Genomic DNA, 19368 nt, shown 5'->3' with positions numbered 1-19368 from the left:
CTCTATATTCCTGAAAAAAAAAAAATCTGTCAAGCAGCTGCCTTCTTATATTGTAACTGCTGATTTGCTTATCCCTCTATTAGACTATGAGCTTTTTAGAGAAGAGACTAATTAATTTTATAAACATCACAATAACCATAATAATATCCATAGCATAGAATAGGAATGCAGTAGATATTGGCTGAATAGATGATTGATTGAATAACTATATTTAAAAGCTATTGTGGAAATAGAAACAATACAACTTGGTAATTTATTAAACAAAGATGATGGGGGAAAGGGAAGCCAAAGACAGGGAAGTCTCTTTTACTGAGACTGCAACTTGGGTTACTGATGTCACTGACTTAAATAGGGAACTTGGGAGGAGCAGGTTCGGAGGATGGGGAATATAAGAGATTTCATTCTGGGTATATTTAGTTTGAAGTACTGTTTGACATCAAGGTGGAAATAATCAATAAATAGCAGTAAACCGAGCTTGAAAGTAGAAATAGTAGCATGAGGGGCAGTTGAGAGAGAACTGTAGTATAAAGAATGGAGTTGATAACTTCTGTAATGTTTAACCCTTCACCTGCTACATACTTGATCTTGATGGATATATAAACACCATTCACCCATTCATTTAGTATTTCATTTAATATATATTGTGTTTCTTTTATGTGTTCAGCCAAGCAGTAAATGTGAGATTATAAAGATTTCTAAATTGTGGTTCCTTCCCTGGATGAGGTAACAGTTTAGCAAAAGATCCTAAAACAAAACAAAACAAAAAACTACAAAATGTAAGAAATGCTATACAAAAGAGTTGGTGAGGTGTTATGAGAGCCTAGATAATAATTAAGGAAACAGATTCTGCTCTAGGAAATTGAAAATTACTTTAAGAGGAAATAATAATTAAACTTAATGTTTTCAAGAATGCATATCATAGTAGGTGAAGAACCAGGTAGTTTTCTAAATTCTTTTCAGTTTGGAAATTTTGTTTCGCTTCAAGTTTTGTCAAGAAAAATGTCAGAGAACTGAAGAAATCAAACTGCCCTCTTGATTAGTATTACAACAGTGATCTTTAAAACTCCCTTCTCATTCCTTATTTTAGTCTTAGAATTATGTTGTTTAAGAGTGGGACAAAAACCCTGAAAACCAGACATTTTAATGAATAACAGTGGTTGAATTTCCAGTGAGTAATAATCACTTTGTGGATTCTTTATCTAAATTTATTCAGTAAACATGAACTTGAAGTCCCATCAGCAACAATGTTGTTAGACTAATTGATTGTTTATATATCACTAAATTTTAAGTAATATTTCAGAAAAGATGAAAAGGACCAGAAAATTTTAAAGGAAGAGGGATGTGAATTTGTCTTATAGTTTAAGAGGGGTCAGGTTATGTTTTTCTTCTTGGTGTTTCCTATTTTTATTGAAATTGTTTCTAGAAACAGAAGGGAAAGGAAGAGTCAAACATACTGACCCTATTAGCATGATGTATTTCGTTAGTAGTATATACTGTATCATGGAAGCATCTTAAAACTTCCTTTATTTTAATATACATATCTTGTTTGGAAAGTAAGGACAATATAAATTACTAAAGCTCCATTGAGGCTATTCAAGGTGGTCATCAAGACAATTCTGTGTACTCTATGTGAAATATATGGTTACCCTATTTGTAGACAAATTGAGTTCTTTCCAGAGGAATTTGGCACAGCTCTAAGGAAACCTTTTATTTTCTTTTCATTTTCTGCCAGTTGACTAAAAAAACCTCAAACTAAGTTTGGAAACTTTTGTTGATTATGATTCTACTGATTGCGAAAATGTGTGTATATGTATGTGTGTATATAGATACAAAACATAGTTTAGCGAGCCTTTTTTAAGAGCTACCCAATTTGGCCATCTGCTTTCAAGCATCCCACAACATTAGAAAAACCACATCCTTTTCTGCTTACTGTAAGAAGTGAGTATCCAATAAATATATTCTCTGTTCTCTAGTAAACAGAGGAATAATTTATTTATTGCTGTATATGTGTTGTTACTTTGGCTATGGAATTAGGGATGGTAAAATAGGCTGTTATTTTCATTGTATAACATCTCTGATAAGGTTTTAGAGAAAGCCTATTTGTGAAGTTATGTTACACAATGTATGAAAATAACCTTCACACTGAAATATTAAAATATGTCATGTGATCATCTGTATAGAGGGGAGCTAACATGGTAAGAGGAAAATGCATAACTCTAAATAGTTTTCTAAGATCACCTTGACCCTACCCTGAAGACTCATATTTAATATGCTAAATCAAGGTTTCTGATATTATTTATCATTTTATTCTCCAGACATCATTTAGTCAGCTAAGAAATACAAGTTTGTACAATGAATAATGTACTGTGTTAAACAATTACTTGAAAACAAGATTAAAACATGGTCTTCTGTCTGCTAGGAATTTGTAATTTTCTGAAAGCGTGAGATTTCCACATGTGAAAAGTTAAAAAAGCACAACTAGGCAGCACATAAGCGAACAATAAGGAGCTCAAAGGAAGGGGAAAGAATGACTAATATGACCATTTTTCTGAGAAACTTAGAAAAAAAAATAGGATTTTGAGTTGGATGGGTTGAATTTGGCCAGGCGGAGTCAAGAAATGAAAGTTTTTATATAACAGGTACAAAAATGAACACAGGGATGGAGGGCAAAAGGAAACCCACTTGTCTTAAAAAAAGTTAGGAGTCAGATTGTGACATATCTTAAATATAAAGCTGAGAAGTTTAAATACTAATAAGCCAATAAGCTCATAGAAGATCTTGTTTTGTTGTAGTGATAAAAACACATAACAAAATCTATTCTCTTAACAAATTTTTAAGTATATAATACAATAAAATTAACTATATATATTAACTACAGTGAATCTCTAGACCATTTTTATCTTGCATGTCTGAAAGTCTGTACCCATTGAACAGCAACCCTGTATTTCCACCTCCCCCAACGTCTGGCAGCCATCATCCTACTTTCTGCTTCTATGACGGTGACTATTTTAGATACCTCATATATATATAATTATACATTATTTGTCCTCCTGTGACTGGTTTATTTCCCTTAGTATAAGGTCTTCAGGGTTCATGATGTAGCACATGTTAGAATTTCCTTCTTTTTTAAGGCTAAATAACAGTCCTTTGCCCAATAGTCTAAATACCTGCATTTTCTTTATTCATTCATCCATCAATGTATGTTTAGGTTGTTTCCACCTATAGGTTATTGTGTAATGCTGCCTTGAACATGGGAATGCGGTTACTTCTTTGAGCTCCTGCTTTCATTTCTTTTAGGTAAATCCCCAGAAGTGGGATGGCTAGATCATATGGTAGTTCTGTTTTTAATTTTTGGAGGATCTCCACACAGTTTTCCATAGTGGCTGCACTGTTTTACATTCCCATCAACAGTGCATAAGAGTTCCAGTTTTTCTACATCCTTTCAACATTTATTTTCTTTTTGTTTGTTTACAGTAGTCATTCTAACAGGTATGAGGTGATATCTCTTTGTGGCTTTGATCTGCATTTTCCTCATGATTAGTGATGAACATTTTTACATACACTTGGTCATTTGTATGTTTTATTTGGAGAAATTTCTCTTAAAGTCCTTTGGCCATTATTTAAATTGGATTATTTGGTTTTTGCTGTTGGGTTGTAGGAGTTCCTTATATATTTTAGATATTAAACACCAGATTTATGGTTTACACATATTTTCTCCTATTCTGTAAACTGCCTCTTCACTATGTTGATGGTTTTCTTTCTGTGCAGAAGTATTTACCAGGCTATTTTTGCTTTTGTTGTCTTTCTTTTGTGTGAGGTCTAAAAAAACATTCTAAGACCAATGTAGTAGAGCTTTCTGCCTATGGTTTCAGGTCTTTTATTTAATTCTTTAACCCATTTTGAGTTGATTCACAGGTATGGTGTAAGAGAAGGGTCAGATTTTGCATATCCAGCTTTCCTATCACCACTTGTGGAAGATGCTATGTTTTTCCCACTGTATAGACTCAGCATTCTTGTCAAAGACTGATCATATGTGTGTGATTTTATTTCTGAATACTCTGTTCTGTTTTATTGGCCCTTATATCTGTTTTTATGTTGGTATCAAACTTTCATTAATAACATTTTAGTATATTTTGAAGTCAAGAGATGTGAGACCTCCAGCAATCTTTTTTCTTAAGATTCTTTTGGCTCTTCAGGGTCCTTTGTGGAGGACATATGAATGTCCATATGAATAATAGAATTATTTTTCCTATATTTGCCATTTAGTTCTTCCCAGGGATTGCATTGAATCTGTAGATTGCTTTTGGTAGTATGAATGTTTTAACAGTATTAAGTCTTCTAGTCCAAGAACATGATATATCTTTACACTAATTGTGTCATCTTTAATTTCTGTCAGCAGTGTTTTGTAATTTTCAGTGTATAAGTCTTTCACTTCCTTGGTTAAGTTTATTCCTAAGTATTTTATTATTTGTGATGCTATCATAAATGGGATTTTTATCTTAATTTCCTTTTCAATTTGTTTTTTTTTGTCAGTGTATACAAATGCAGCTAGTTTTTGTATGTTGAATTCATATTCTACAACTTTGTTGAATTCATTTATTAGTTCTAACAATATGTTGGTAACATCTTTAGGATCTTCTACATACAAGATGATGTAAACTGTGAACAGAAATTTTACTTTTTCCTTTCCTTCTTGGGTACATTTTTTTTTCTTGATTAATTGCCCTATCTAGGACTTCTAATACTGTGTTGGATGGAAGTGGTAGGAATAAGCATTCTTGCCTTGCTTCTAATCTTAGAGAAAAGCTTTCAGTTTCCCACTCTTGAGTATAATATCAACTGTGGACCTTTATTAAGTTGAGGTCATCCCCTCCTATTTTTGGTTTGTGGAGTGTTTTACCATGAAAGGGTATTAAATTTTGTCAAATGCTTCTTTTTCTGCATCTATTGATATGACTATGTTATTTTTATCTTTTATTCTGTTAGTGTGGCGGATCACATTGATTGATTTTCATATATAAACAATTCTTATATCCCAGGGATGAATCCCATTTGGTTATGGTATATGATTCTTTAATGTGCTGTCGGATTCATTTTGCTAGCATTTTTTTGAGGATTTTACACCAATATTCACTGGAGAATTTGGCAGGTAATTTTCTTTTCTTGTAGTGTCTTTGGCTGGCTTTGGTATCAGAGTAATGCTGGCTTCGTAAAATGAGTTTGAATGTGTTCCCTTCTCTTCAGCTTTTTTAAAGAGTTTGAAAAGGATTTAAATTAATTGTTTTTAAAAAATGTGTGGTAGAATTCCCCAGTAAAGTCATTGGGTTCTGTGCTTTTCCTGTTTGGGAGGTTTTTTATTATTGATTCAATTTCCTCATTAGAGATCTGTTAGATTTTATATTTCTTCATGATTCAGTTTTGTTAGGGTATGTGTTTCTAGGAATTTTATCTTCTATCTTTTGTCTTCTAGGTTAACCAAAATGTTGGTATGCAGTTGTTCATATTAGTATCTTAAGGTCCTCTTTCCTTTTTTATTTTATTTAGGTCTTGTCTTTTTGTTAGTCTAGCTGAAGGTTTGTCAATTTTGTTGATTTTTTTTTAAATTTTGTTGATTTTTTTTTCTACTGTTTTCCTATCCTCTATTCACTTATTTCTGCTCTAATTTTTATTACTTCCTTCTACCTCTTAACTTTGGGTTTACTTTGTTCTTTTTCTGGTTTCCTGAGGTATAGAGTTACGTAGCTTACTTGAGATCGTTCTTCTTTTTTTAATGTAGTTGTTTACCATTTTAAAATTCCCTCTTAGTACTATTTTTATTTTTATTTTATCCCACAAATTAAGGAATATTGTGTTCTCATTCTCATTTGTCCCAAGATATTTTCTAATTTCTCTTTTGATTTCATCTTTGACCTATTGGTTCTTCAGGAGTATGTTGTTTAATTTCCCCTTACTTGTGACTTTTTCAGTTTTCCTCTGCTATTGATTTCTAGTTTCATTCCACTAAGGTTAGAAAGGATAGTTGGTATAATTTCAATTTTAATTTTATTAAATTTGTTAAGACTTGTTTTGTGACCTAAAATACGATCTATGTAATCTGTACTGGCAAATGTTCCATATATGCTTAAAAAGAAAGTGTATTCTGCTATTTTGAGTGGAATGATCTTTATATGTTTATTAGGTCCATTTGATTTTAGTGTTGTTCAAGTCTTCTGTTCCTTTGTTAACCTTCTATCTGGTTGTTCTATCAGTCATTGAAAATAGGGCATTGGAATCTCTTCCATTTATTGTGTTTCTCTCTTTCTTCCTTCACTTCAGTCAATAATTGTTTCATGGATCTTATATTGGGTGCTTATTTATTTATAACTGTTATGTCTTTCTGGCAAGTTGACCCATTTGTCATTAGTTAATGTCTTCCTTTGTCTCTTACAACGGTTTTTTACTTGATCTGTTTTGTTTGATGTAAGTATAGCCACACCTGCTTTCTTTTGGTTATCATTTGCATGGGATGTCTTTTTTCATGTTTCACTTTCATCTGACATATATCATTAAATCCAAATTGTGTCTGTTGTAGATATCATATAGTTTTATCTTTTTTAAATCCATTCAACCACTCTGTCTTTTGATTGTACCCTTTAATCCATTTACATTTAAAGTGATTACAAATAAGGAAAGACTTACTAGTGTCATTTTGTTAATTGCAGTTGTTTTATGTCTATAGCTTCTTTATTCCGGTTTTCTCTTCCTGTCTTCAGTTGTGTTTCGTTGAATTTTTATTATGATATGCTTTGATTCCTTTCTTGTTTTCTTTTGTGTATCTTTTATAGATACTTTCTTCGTGGTTACAGTGGAGCTTACATAAAACCTCTTTTAATTATAGCAATCTATTTTAAGCTGATTATAACTTAACTCCGGTTACATACAAAAACTCTACTCTTTTACTCTATGGAAGATTTTGAGAGGGATGAGATGATGAAACATATTTTTGGAAGAATAACAATAGCAAATTATAAATATGAATGTGGTGAATATATAGGATAGATAAGTGCAATATCAGTTAAAGGACTGTTACAAACACCATAAGGAAAAGAAAACTAATATTTATTGAGTCCCTGTTATATTCAAGGTACCTTTTTCTTTCTTGCAATAACTTTATGATGATGATGGTAACATGATTCTACAGATAAGGAAACTTGGGCTATAGCCCTAGGAATCTTCAGAGCTGGAATTCGAGCCCAGACTCGACTTCAGATTCTATACATGTCAAATTCAAAAAAAAAAAAAAAGAATTTGTGTATTTAACGTGACAAATATGAAACATGCACATAATTTAAACAATGATAATAAAACAAACTATATTAAGAAATGAACCATTATAAGCTTCTTGAGTATCCCTCACTAATCATGTCTGCCTCTTTGCATCTTGCATAGATAACCACTCTCTTGTTTTTGCCATACTTTTACCATCTGTGTTTACACTCTCACGATAAAAATTCTGACCCTCCCAGAAAAGATTTTGTTCTTTCATGTAAGTTCCCATTATACTTTGCTTCTGCTTCTACTTCTATCACAACTCTTTTTTTTTTCTATCACAACTCTTATTTACTAATTTTTATTTTAAAGCGTCATCATCCTTAGGAAATTATGAATTCATTGGGAATAGGAACTGTGTTTTGTCTTTGTATACTCAGGGCCTAATGTTGTGCTGTTTATTGGACCTAATGCAGAGTGGAAAATTAATAAATGTTGGATTTAAAAAAATGAATGAACAATGAATTACGTAATTAAGCATTAGGTGTCTTGTGATAGAATGGAAATATCACAACATGCTGATCCCATACCTTAAGTCAGTCTAAATATTTAAAATGTATCACTTAGAAATCTAGAAGAGTATTTTGGATATTAAAGAGTTAGAAATCCTTTTACCAGTCAGAATTCTTTCAGTTGTAAGTAATGAAAACCAATTTAAATGTGATTATATAAATATGAGAAAAGTTTAGGAATTCAAACAACTAAATACAGGACCACAAACAATATCATTAGAATCCAATTACTCCTGCTCTTTTCATTTGTTAATTTATGGATTACATTCCAGGGCTCTCTCTACTTCATGGTTTCCCATTCTTTAGGTTTATACCATCCTTAATGCTACTTCCAGCTATTCCACTGTAGTCTACAATTTCCTTTAGTTAGACTGAGTTGGGTTTCTGGCTCATTACTGAACCAATCACTGTTTCTAGGGTGTAGAATATGCTGACTGACTTAGACATGTCACATGTCAACCCTCGAATTTAGTCAGGGGTGGACTCACCTCCCCTCAATCATGTGGGCTGAGTGAGGAGAAAGTGTTTCCCTAAGTAAAATTAGGATGCTATAAAGAACTTCTTAAACTCAACACCCAAAAATAATCATGTCAAGAAAAAAGGGCAGAAGACATGAACAGGCACTTCTCCAAAGACCTAGAAATGGCTAACAGACACATGGAAAAATGTTCATCATCATTAGCCATCAGGGATATTCAAATCAAAACCACATTGAGATACCACCTTATACCAGTTAGAATGGCAAAAATTGACAGGGCAAGAAACAACAAATGTTGGAGAGGTTGTGGATAAAGGGGAACCATCTTACGCTGTTGGTGGGAATGCAAGTTGGTACAGCCACTTTGGAAAGTGTGGAGGTTCCTCAAAAATCTAAAAATAGAGCTACCTTATGACCCACGGCACTACTACCCCAAAGATACAGATGTAGTGAAAAGAAGGACCACATGCTCCCCAATGCTCTTAGCAGCAATGTCCATAATAGCCAAACTGTGGAAAGAGCCAAGATCGTCTTCAACAGATGAATGGGTAAAGATTTGGTCCAACTGGGGAAGGTATGTGCTATGGTGAGTGCTGTGAAGTGTGTAAACCTGGCAACTCACAGACCTGTACCCCTGGGGCTAATAATACATTATATGTTAATAAAATTTTAAAAAAAAAAGATATGGTCCATATATACAATGGAATATTACTCAGCCATCAGAAAAGATGAACACCCAACTTTTGCATTAACATAGATGGAACTGGAGGAGATTATGCTAAATGAAATAAGTCAAGCAGAGTAAGTCAATTATGGTATGATTTCACTTATTTGTGGAACATAAGGAATACCATGGAAGACATTAGGAGAAGGAATGGAAAAATGAAGGGGAAGTCAGAGGGGGACACAAACCATGAGAGAGTATGGACTCCAAGAAACAAACTGAGGGTTTCAGAGAGAAGGGTTAGTCCAGTGATGGGTATTAAGGAGGGCACGTATTGCAGGGAGCACTGGGTGTTATATGCAAGCAATGAATCATGGAACACTACATCAAAAACTAATGATGTACTGTATGGTGACTAACATAACAAACAAACAAATAAATAAATAAGACCTAAATTGTAAAAAAATAAAAAGTAAACAGACGAACATAAGGGAAATGGAAGGAAAAATAAGATAAAACCAGAAAAAAAAATTAGGAGTCTTTTGAGAATGTAACTGGACTTGCATCAAACAACATACACCCATTTCAATAATCTAATCCATCTCTTCCAATAAAAAAATAAGATAGCTTCACAAAAATTTTATTGCCTGAAGTCATATAGTTTCTTAAATGGTGCTCTATACATAAGCTTGTGCTAATGTATTATAGACTGTTAAACTGACCAAGAGTGCTTGCTTTGGCAGCACATATACAAACTGACCAAGAGCTTTTCATTTTTTTGATTATATTAGAACATAGCAATGATAAAACAAGGTATAATATGAAGGCAAGATTCTTGTGCAGTTTATCACTCTGCTGCATTTCAGAACTAAAGATTAAACCCACCTGGATAGAGTCACTATTAGCATAGTTATTTACTACACTTAAAAATTAGATAAAATCTTTTAATGGCTTTAGAATCACTAAAAACAATAATGCAAAAGATAGTTTTTAGAAGAGTTTTACTTAAAGCTTTGCAGACATACCGTATAGTTAGGGAAACAGAACTGAATAAGAAAAATGTCACCATTTTATGGATGGAGAGAGAAAGAGTTTCCAAGACCGGCAAGGCTTAAAAGACTATGCAAACACCAAGCTGACACTGCAGGAAATATTAAGGGGGGTTCTATAAAAGAGGAAAAATCCTAAGAATAGCATTGAACATAAATATAGAGACAATCTACAGAAAGAAAGACTTCAAAGGTAACACAATGTCAATAAAAACGTATCTATCAATAATCACTATCAATTGTGCCCATAAAATGTGCCCATAAAATGACACAGGGTTGCAGATTGGATAAAACGACAGGACCCATCCATATGTTGTCTACAAGAGACCCATTTTGAACCTAAAGATACACCCAGACTGAAAGTGAAGAGATGGAGAAGCATCTTTCATGCCAATGGGTCTCAAAAGAAGGCTGGGGTAGCGATTCTCATATCAGATAAATTAGATTTTAAACTAAAGACTGTAGTCAGAGATACAGAAGGACACTACATCATTCTTAAAGGGACTATCCACCAAGATGATCTAACAATTGTAAATATCTACACCCCCAATATGGGAGCAGCCAATTACATAAGAAAACTATTAATCAAGATAAAGAGTCATATTGATATGAATACATTAATAGTAGGAGATCTTAACATGCCTCTCTCAGAAATAGATCATCGAGGCAGAAAATCAATAAAGAAACAAGAGCATTGAATGACACATTGGGCCAGATGGACCTCATAGATATATACAGAATATTCCACCCTAAAACAACAGAATACTCATTCTTCTCAAGTGCACATGGAACCTTCTCAAGAATAGACACATACTGGGTCACAAATCAGGACTCAACCGATACCAAAAGACTGAGATTATTCCCTGCATATTCTCAGATCACAATGCTTTGAAACTGGAGCTCAATCACAAGGAAAAGTTTGGAAGGAACTCAAACACCTGGAAGCTAAAGACCACCTTGCTTAAGAATGCTTGGATCAACCAGGAGATCAAAGAAGAACTTAAACAATTCATGGAAACCAATGAGAATGAAGACACTTCAGTCCAAAACCTATGGGTTTTGGCGGTCCTAAGAGGGAAATACATAGCGATCCAAGCCTCCCTCAAAAAAAATTGAAAAATCCAGAATACACCAGCTGTCTCTACACCTTAAGGAACTCGAGAATCAACAACAAATCAAACCAACTCCACACATAAGAAGGAAAATAATCAAGATTAGAGCAGAGATTAATGAGGTAGAAACCAGAGATACAGTAGAACGTATCAATGAAACTAGAAGCTGTTTTTTTGAAAGAATCAATAAGATCGATAAACCATTGGCCGCACTAATCCAAAAGAAAAGAGAGAAATCCCAAATTAATAAAATTATGAATGAAAAGGGAGAGATCACAACTAACACCAAGGAAGTAGAAACAATCATCAGAAGTTATTATCAACAGTTATATGCCAATAAGCTAAGCAACCTAGATGAAATGGATGCATTCCTGGAAAACTATAAACTCCCAAAATTGAACCAGGAAGAAATTGACAACCTGAATAGACCAATATCTAGTAACGAGATTGAAGCAGTAATCAAAAACCTCCCAAAAAAGAGCCCAGTACCTGATGGATTCCCTGGGGAATTCTACCAAACTTTCAAAGAAGAAATAACACCTATTCTCCTGAAGCTGTTTCAAAAAATTGAAGCAGAAGGAAAACTTCCAGACTCTTTCTATGAAGCCAGCTTTACCCTGATCCCCAAACCAGGCAAAGACCCTACCAAAAAGGAGAATTTCAGACCAATATCCCTGATGAATATGGATGCTAAGATTCTCAACAAGATCCTAGCAAACAGGATCCAACAGCACATTAAAAAGATTATCCACCATGACCGGGTGGGATTCATCCCTGAGCTACAAGGATGGTTCAACATTCGCAAATCAATCAATGTGATAGAACAAATTAATAAGAGAAGAGAGAAGAGCCACATGGTCCTCTCAATTGATGCAGAAAAAGCATTTGACAAAATACAGCATCTGTTTCTGATTAAAACGCTTCAAAGTATAGGGATAGATGGAACATTCCTGAACTTCATCAAATCTATCTGTGAAAGACCCACAGCAAATATCATCCTCAATGGGAAAAAGCTTCAGCCTTCCCATTGAGATCAGGAACACGACAAGGATGTCCATTCTTGCCACTGTTGTTCAACATAGTACTAGAAGTCCTAGCAACAGCAATCAGACAACAAAGAGAAATAAAATGTATTCAAATTGGCAATGAAGAAGTCAAACTCTCTCTCTTCACAGATGACATGATTCTTTATATGGAAAACCCAAAAGACTCCACCCCCAAACTACAAAACTCATACAGCAATTCAGTAACGTGGCAGGATACAAAGTCAATGTACAGAAATCAGTGGCTTTCTTATACATTAACAATGAAAATACAGAAAGGGAAATTAGAGAATTGATTCCATTTACTATAGCACCAAGAACCATAAGATACCTGGGAAAAAACCTAACCAAAGAGATAAAGGATCTGCACTTGAGGAACTACAGAACACTCATGAAAGAAATTGAAGAAGACACAAAAAGATGGAAGACCATCTGCACAGCAAAGGAAACAGTCAACAAAACAAAGAGGCAACCCACGGAATGGGAGAAGATATTTGCAAATGACAGTACAGACAAAAGATTGATATCCAGGATCTATAAAGAACTCCTCAAACTCAGCACGCACAAAACAGACAACCATAAAAAAAAATGGGCAGAAGATATGAACAGACACTTCTCCAATGAAGACATACAAATGGCTATCAGACACATGAAAAAATGTTCATCATCACTAGCCATCAGGGAGATTCAAATTAAAACCACATTGAGATACCACCTTACACCAGTTAGAATGGCCAAAATTAGCAAGACAGGAAACAACATGTGTTGGAGAGGATGTGGAGAAAGGGGAACCCTCTTACACTGTTGGTGGGAATGCAAGTTGGTGCAGCCACTTTGGAGAACAGTGTGGAGATTCCTCAAGAAATTAACAATAGAGCTTTCCTATGACCCTGCAATTGCACTACAGGGTATTACCCCAAAGATACAGATGTAGTGAAAAGAAGGGCCATCTGTACCCCTGTGTTTATAGCAGCAATGGCCACGGTCACCAAACTGTGGAAAGAACCAAGATGCCCTTCAATGGATGAATGGATAAGGAAGATGTGGTCCGTATACACTATGGAGTATTATGCCTCCATCAGAAAGGATGAATACACAACTTTTGTAGCAACGAAAGTCCCAGACGGGACTGGAAGAGATTATGCTGAGTGAAATAAGTCAAGCAGAGAGAGTCAACTATCATATGGTTTCACTTATTTGTGGAGCATAACAAATAGCATGGAGGACTGGGGAGATGGAGAGGAGAAGGGAGTTGAAGGAAATTGGAAGGGTAGGTGAACCATGAGAGACTATGGACTCTGAAAAACAATCTTGAGGGTTTTGAAGGGGTGGGGGGTGGGAGGTTGGGGGAACCAGGTGGTGGGTATTAGGGAGGGCACGGATTGCATGGAGCACTGGGTGTGTTGCAAAAACAATGTATACTGTTACACTGAAAAGAAATAAAAATTTTTTTAAAATGTCACCATTTTAAATAGATACTGTAGGGTGTTTTCTGAAATAGATATTTTTAAAGGACATTAATGAATTTTTATTCAGAGAGCATTTGATTTTTAACAACATTGATTTTGATTTTGATTTTTAATTGTGAAATTCCTAATCACATTCAGATTGTTACTTTCTTCTGCAGGTTATCCTCTTTTTACCAGCTTGTATTAAGAAGGGAAATAAGCTGAGGAACATGTAGTGAGAATAATGGGCCCTGGATTCTGCTAGTCTCTTAATAGATATTAAAATAGTGCATATCTCTTCCGTCTGTTTTTAGACTTTGTGGATACTCTATTATATATTTATTGTACTATTATCAAATTAACAACTGTACTCATTGCTTGAAATTTAGAACTACTTTTTCTGAGTGTCTGGTTGAAGAGTAACATACTGAGCACATTATTTGAACACCAGCATGCTTAAAAAAATTTTATCCTACCTCTCCCAGTTTTTTGGATGCCCTATAGTTTTCTGCTCACCTACCCTCTGACTTCATTTTGATAACTTAATAATGGGTAAAGAATGGTACCAAATTGTATTATCATCTCAGATTCATGCTGATTGAAAAATATTAGTTGAGCTGAAGTTTTTATTATTTGTGCTTATTTTGCTTTTATAGGGACTCCTCGGAAATAGAGGACCTCCTGGACCTCCTGGTCTCAAAGGACTTCAGGTATGGAAGGAATAAATATCCAGACAGCAATTGCTTCAGTTCCTATTTTTCCTTATTTACTTTTTGTTTAAAGAAAAACATTGTTTTAATATGGACAGTTCTTGCCACCAAGGATTTCAAGTTACTAACCACTTTATATTGACAGTTATGGAGTGAGATTTGGAATGTTTTCAGGGTTGTGAACTCATTAAGTAATTTATGTCACTGATCTCCATGGAATATCTGAAGAATATGAGCTAGAATCTCACTCATATGTACTAGAATATAGTTACTATTTGTATCTGTTTTATATTTGTGATCTAGTAAATTTTATTTTAATTGAATTGTGAATTGAGCAAAAATGTTTACTGATCAAATAAATGAAATAGAATACATGATACTAAATAGGTCTATGGATGCTGTTCAGATATGGTAACATCAACTTTTTATTTAAAGGTGAAAAGTCAGTATGTTTTAGAAAATATGTCAATACATGTAATAAAAACATTTATTTCTTTTTAATTTTCTTAGAGAATAATATATAAAAGTTCTTTTTTTATGTTTCTCTATTCTCTATCCACTCATACATTTTTTTGATGCTTAGAAGAATGAACAAGATTTTTACATTTTTACGACATTATAACTGGCTTCACCCCAAGAATACTGGACCTGTAAGTTAGTCAAGAAGTAGCTCTAGATACTAACTCCATTGAGTAGGATCCAATATACTGTTGTATATTGTTGAAAACAGAACTAAGACTCAAAACCATATGTATTGAATGAATGAAGTATTAAAATATGCCAAGAGCAAACATGTCCTGTACCAATAGCTTTTTAATATACCAATGTATATTGATTTCCATCTATTAAGAACTTAATTGATTTTCTCTCTGTATGGGAGAGATATTGAGCCCAAGAAAGTAAAGGTAATCCTTAATTTATGATTCCTAATTTTTGTTAGGTTTTCGATGCGCATTTTCCTGGTGACTAGGGATACTGAGCATATTTTCATATGTCTCTTGGCCATCTGTATGTCATTTTTGGAAAAATATCTATTCAGGTCCTCATTTTTAATTGGATTATTTGGGCTTTTGGTGTTGAGTTGTTTAAGTTCTTCATATATTTTAGATACTAAGCCCGTTACAAATATCCTGATTTTGTGATAGATATCCTAATTACTTTCACTCTTATTAATTCTCAACTTTCTATGTATAACTTTTATGATCTACCAATTTAAAAACAAATAGTGCCCTTTAGAGTAGATGTGGAGTTGTTACTCCAAATATTAAAACGTTATGGGATGACAGAGTAAAATACAAGAAAGTTGGGGTGCCTGGGTGGGTTGGTGGGTTAAACATCTGACTTGGGCTCAACTTATGATATCAGGGTCCTGGGATCCAGCCCCACTTCCAACTCCCCACTCAGTGGGGAGTCTGTTTCTCCCTCTGCCCCTACCCCCCATATCCCCACTCTTGCTTGGTCTCTCTCTTTTTTTCTCTCTCTCAAATAAATAAAATCTTTAAGAAAATGAAATACAAGAAAGTCACAGCATTATTTTCATCACATCTCAGTTTCAGATTTCAGAATAAATAGAATAAGGGTTTACCTTTTTAAATACTTATTTCAGGCCATGATATGTTCTGATTTTTTTTTTTTTTAAGGGAGAAGAAGGACCAATTGGACCCTTTGGAGAACTGGGGCCAAGAGTAGGTATCATACAAATACTTTTGAAAAAGTGCTTCTCTTAAAATAACTGTTATGTGAATGTCTTTTAATAGCACCAAATTTTAAGTTGTAATAAAGGACAAAAAACACTATAACCATACAATCCCTCTAAATAATATAAGCCTATAACTGGAATTTCCCAGCAATATTTTAAATGATATGCCTACAGTATATCTGCTTGTTCCTTCAGTAGTTTTATGGTCTTAGTAATTTGTGCTAATTATAAAGTTTCTCAAAAAGTAATAGAAAGTGAAATACTGTAGCCATTCTAGTGATATTCTGGGAACTTCTGTTTTCTAAGCATGCCAGTAAAATTATGGAACCTAAAGAAGATGTATTTTCTGTCAACTTTCTCTTCAGATAATATTGTGTGGTAATACATGAATTACCTATTTCCAAGTTCTGAAAATTAGCTCTTTAAGAATTTGGGCATGCATGACCAAAGAATACATTATTATGAAATAATTAAGGTGTGTGTATCACATTTATTTTAAGAGGGATCATTAGACTCACATGAAATACATCTCATTCTTTTTTCTAGAGAATATCATAACATGCAGATTCTTCAAACATTTTTACATTTAAGGAGACAATAAATCTTTCCTTTGCACCTTTACCTCACTAGTACATATACTACACTATCTCACTGAAAGAAAAAGGAGAATTTTTATTTCATTTTTATGTGAAGTGAGTTATATAACAGAATGATTATTATTAATTTGAGCCCAGGATAATTGACCTCATTTAAAACTTAGTTCTCTAGAAAACAGGAAAACCACAGTTGCCTCTTATCAACTCAGTCTTAATAGGTATTACTATTGTTCTACTGTTGTTTGAAGATAAATTTAAACCTAGTATTCCTCGAAGTATGTCGCATGAATCATTTCTAATCCTGAAAACAACCCTACAGGATATTGTCCACATTTTTAAAATATTAAAATAAGGCCTCACTATTACATGCTCAAACATAACCTTCTCAGGATAAACCCAATATGGCAGAACTTAAACAGGATTGAAAGTGATGACTTCAGCACTGATGCCCTGAACTCCTTGATTTCAAATAGAGTTTAAATGTGCTGATACAGATTCCAGTGAGATTCCTTTCATAATGTGATATAATGTATAACTATTTATTAATATACTGTAATGCTTGAGTATTACATTATTTGAGATAAAAGAAATATTCACACTAAGGCTTTTTATAAAACAATGTGAATTAAGTGTATTATTTTAAAATTCTGTAAATATCATAGACAAATCTAATAATTTAGACTCTTCATTACATTTCTTCACCTATCTCTGATTAGAGAGCAATTGATATTCAGCAATAATAGGATGATTTTTGGTCCTTGTTTTACTTTGTGCTTGGTAGAAAACCACTAGACAATTCCAAGCAAGGCAGAGGTAAAAATTAGAACAATTTTTTTGATAGAAGTACTAAATATAATTTTTAAGTTCCCAAAGTTTTTATATGTAGTCAAAATACAATAAAAGTTGGAGGATTGTTTTGTTTTAGAAAGAAAAATAGGAGTATTTGTTAATGGATAGAAATAATAAAATCCAAATCTATAATACGTGATAGGTATTATAAATTAGTATTCTATTTAGCAATTGCCCCCCCCACACTTTTTTTTTCCTCAGGTTGAATTTGTCACATACATTGATTGAGGCATAGTGATCTTCTTAATATAATTTTGTATATTAGGTATCAGTTGTTTGATAATAGGAATCACATACTATGGATTGATCTACCAAGTGTCTGGGATTTTGATTTCCTCTCCTTCAGTGATCGTATTCTCTACTCTTTAGCACTGCTGGAGTCATAACCTTTACCTTGTCATTGCCAATAATAGTAGCTTCTCCTTATTTTCAGTTTCAGACTTCTTACCCCCAAACATAATCTTCTTTCTTTCTAGTGCATTCTATCTTGTAACCAATCCAATAGTCCCAGTAGGAATTTTAATCCATTGATCCGATTGCCCTTCCATTATTCCTATTTTCCTCAGAGACCTCACATCTCTCTGCATCATGCTTAAAACACTAAATTATCCCTTTGATTGCATTCTGATTCTAGTCCCATACTCATTCACTTTTTAAAAAAGATTTTATTTATTTGAGAGAGCATGTGCATAAGTTTGGGAGGGACAGAGGGAGAAGCAGACTCCTTGCTGAGCAGGGAGCCTGATCCGAGGCTCCATCCTAGAACCCTGAGATCATGACCTGAACTGAAGGCAGACGCTTAACTCCCCAGGCGCCCCTCCATACTCCTTTACTTTTAATTTCCTAATTATTATTTTATACTTTCTCTCTTCTTAACTCCACTCATTTCTCTCTGATTTTCATTCTTAGCCCATTACTTTGCATCCCAGTTCCCTGAGAAATTTAAAGTTTTCAGAGAACTTCTGCAAGTTTCTACTATTGCTTCTATCTACCTATCTATACCATTTACTTGGCCTTCCCTCCTGTTATTGTGAATAAATGGGCCATTTTTCTAGCTAAGTCAAACTTCCACTTGTTTACTGTGTATCTTATCCTTTTGTCTACTGAAAAACATTGACTCAGCTATTTCCCACTTTCATCTGCATCTTAATTTCAGTCTTTGTAATGGATCAATCCTATCAGCAAAGAAAGATGCTGTTATTTTCAGTGAGGTCTTCCTTGGCAATTTTATAAAAAATTTGAACAAAACTCCTGAAACAGTTTATATCTCCCTTCCTTGCTTAATTCTATGTCCTTCACATTTACCACTAACTAACATGCTACATATTTTACTTATTTTATTAAATGGTATCCTCATTAGAATGTAAGCTCTATGAAGGCAGGCATGATTAGTGTATTCCTCAATCCCCAATCCCTAGAACTGTGTAGGGCACATAGTAGACAGTTAAAGACTGTAGAATGAATACTAATGGGTATGCTGAAATACATTTATCAAGTGTTTTATCTCATAGAATAGTCTGAATTTCGTAAATGTTTGGAAATTTCCAAAAATGAAAATCATTAAACATACCTCTTTTTTTTTCCTGTTCTCTTCTAGGGAAAACCAGGTCAAAAGGGTTTTGCAGGTGAACCAGGACCAGAAGGCTTAAAGGTAAAGTAGCTGACTTATTAGGAGTCATAAAGTATAGTTTTCAAAAAGATAAAATTATGGCTTTCATAAAAATATAAAATGAACATCTAAGATTTTGTCAACTTATTAATAGGGAACCAGTGATATGTTAAAACTGACTCAAATAACATTTGAAAAGTTATAAATCTTTATATCTACATCTACATATATATCTTTATATCTATATCTACATCTATATATGTGTGTTTATAAATATCTATAATGTGACTG

General features: G+C 33.7%; 1 protein-coding gene across 1 annotated transcript in view; it reads left to right on the top strand.

The window, feature by feature from the left end:
* The window catches only part of LOC116873440 (collagen alpha-1(XXIV) chain-like), a gene marked incomplete at its 3' end in the record, with an annotated part of 316096 nt that overhangs the window by 155769 nt on the left and 140959 nt on the right, over nucleotides 1–19368 (top strand). The window contains exons 22-24 of the mRNA XM_032867266.1: nucleotides 14271–14324; nucleotides 15965–16009; nucleotides 19066–19119. Coding sequence (XP_032723157.1) covers nucleotides 14271–14324; nucleotides 15965–16009; nucleotides 19066–19119 — 153 coding nt within the window. The remainder of the gene's footprint in view (nucleotides 1–14270; nucleotides 14325–15964; nucleotides 16010–19065; nucleotides 19120–19368) is intronic.

The sequence above is a fragment of the Lontra canadensis genome, unplaced genomic scaffold, assembly GCF_010015895.1.
Source record: "Lontra canadensis isolate GAN:19392208 unplaced genomic scaffold, GSC_riverotter_1.0 scaffold33, whole genome shotgun sequence".
Lineage (NCBI taxonomy): Eukaryota > Metazoa > Chordata > Mammalia > Carnivora > Mustelidae > Lontra > Lontra canadensis.
This window is presented reverse-complemented; position numbering and strand designations above follow the sequence as displayed.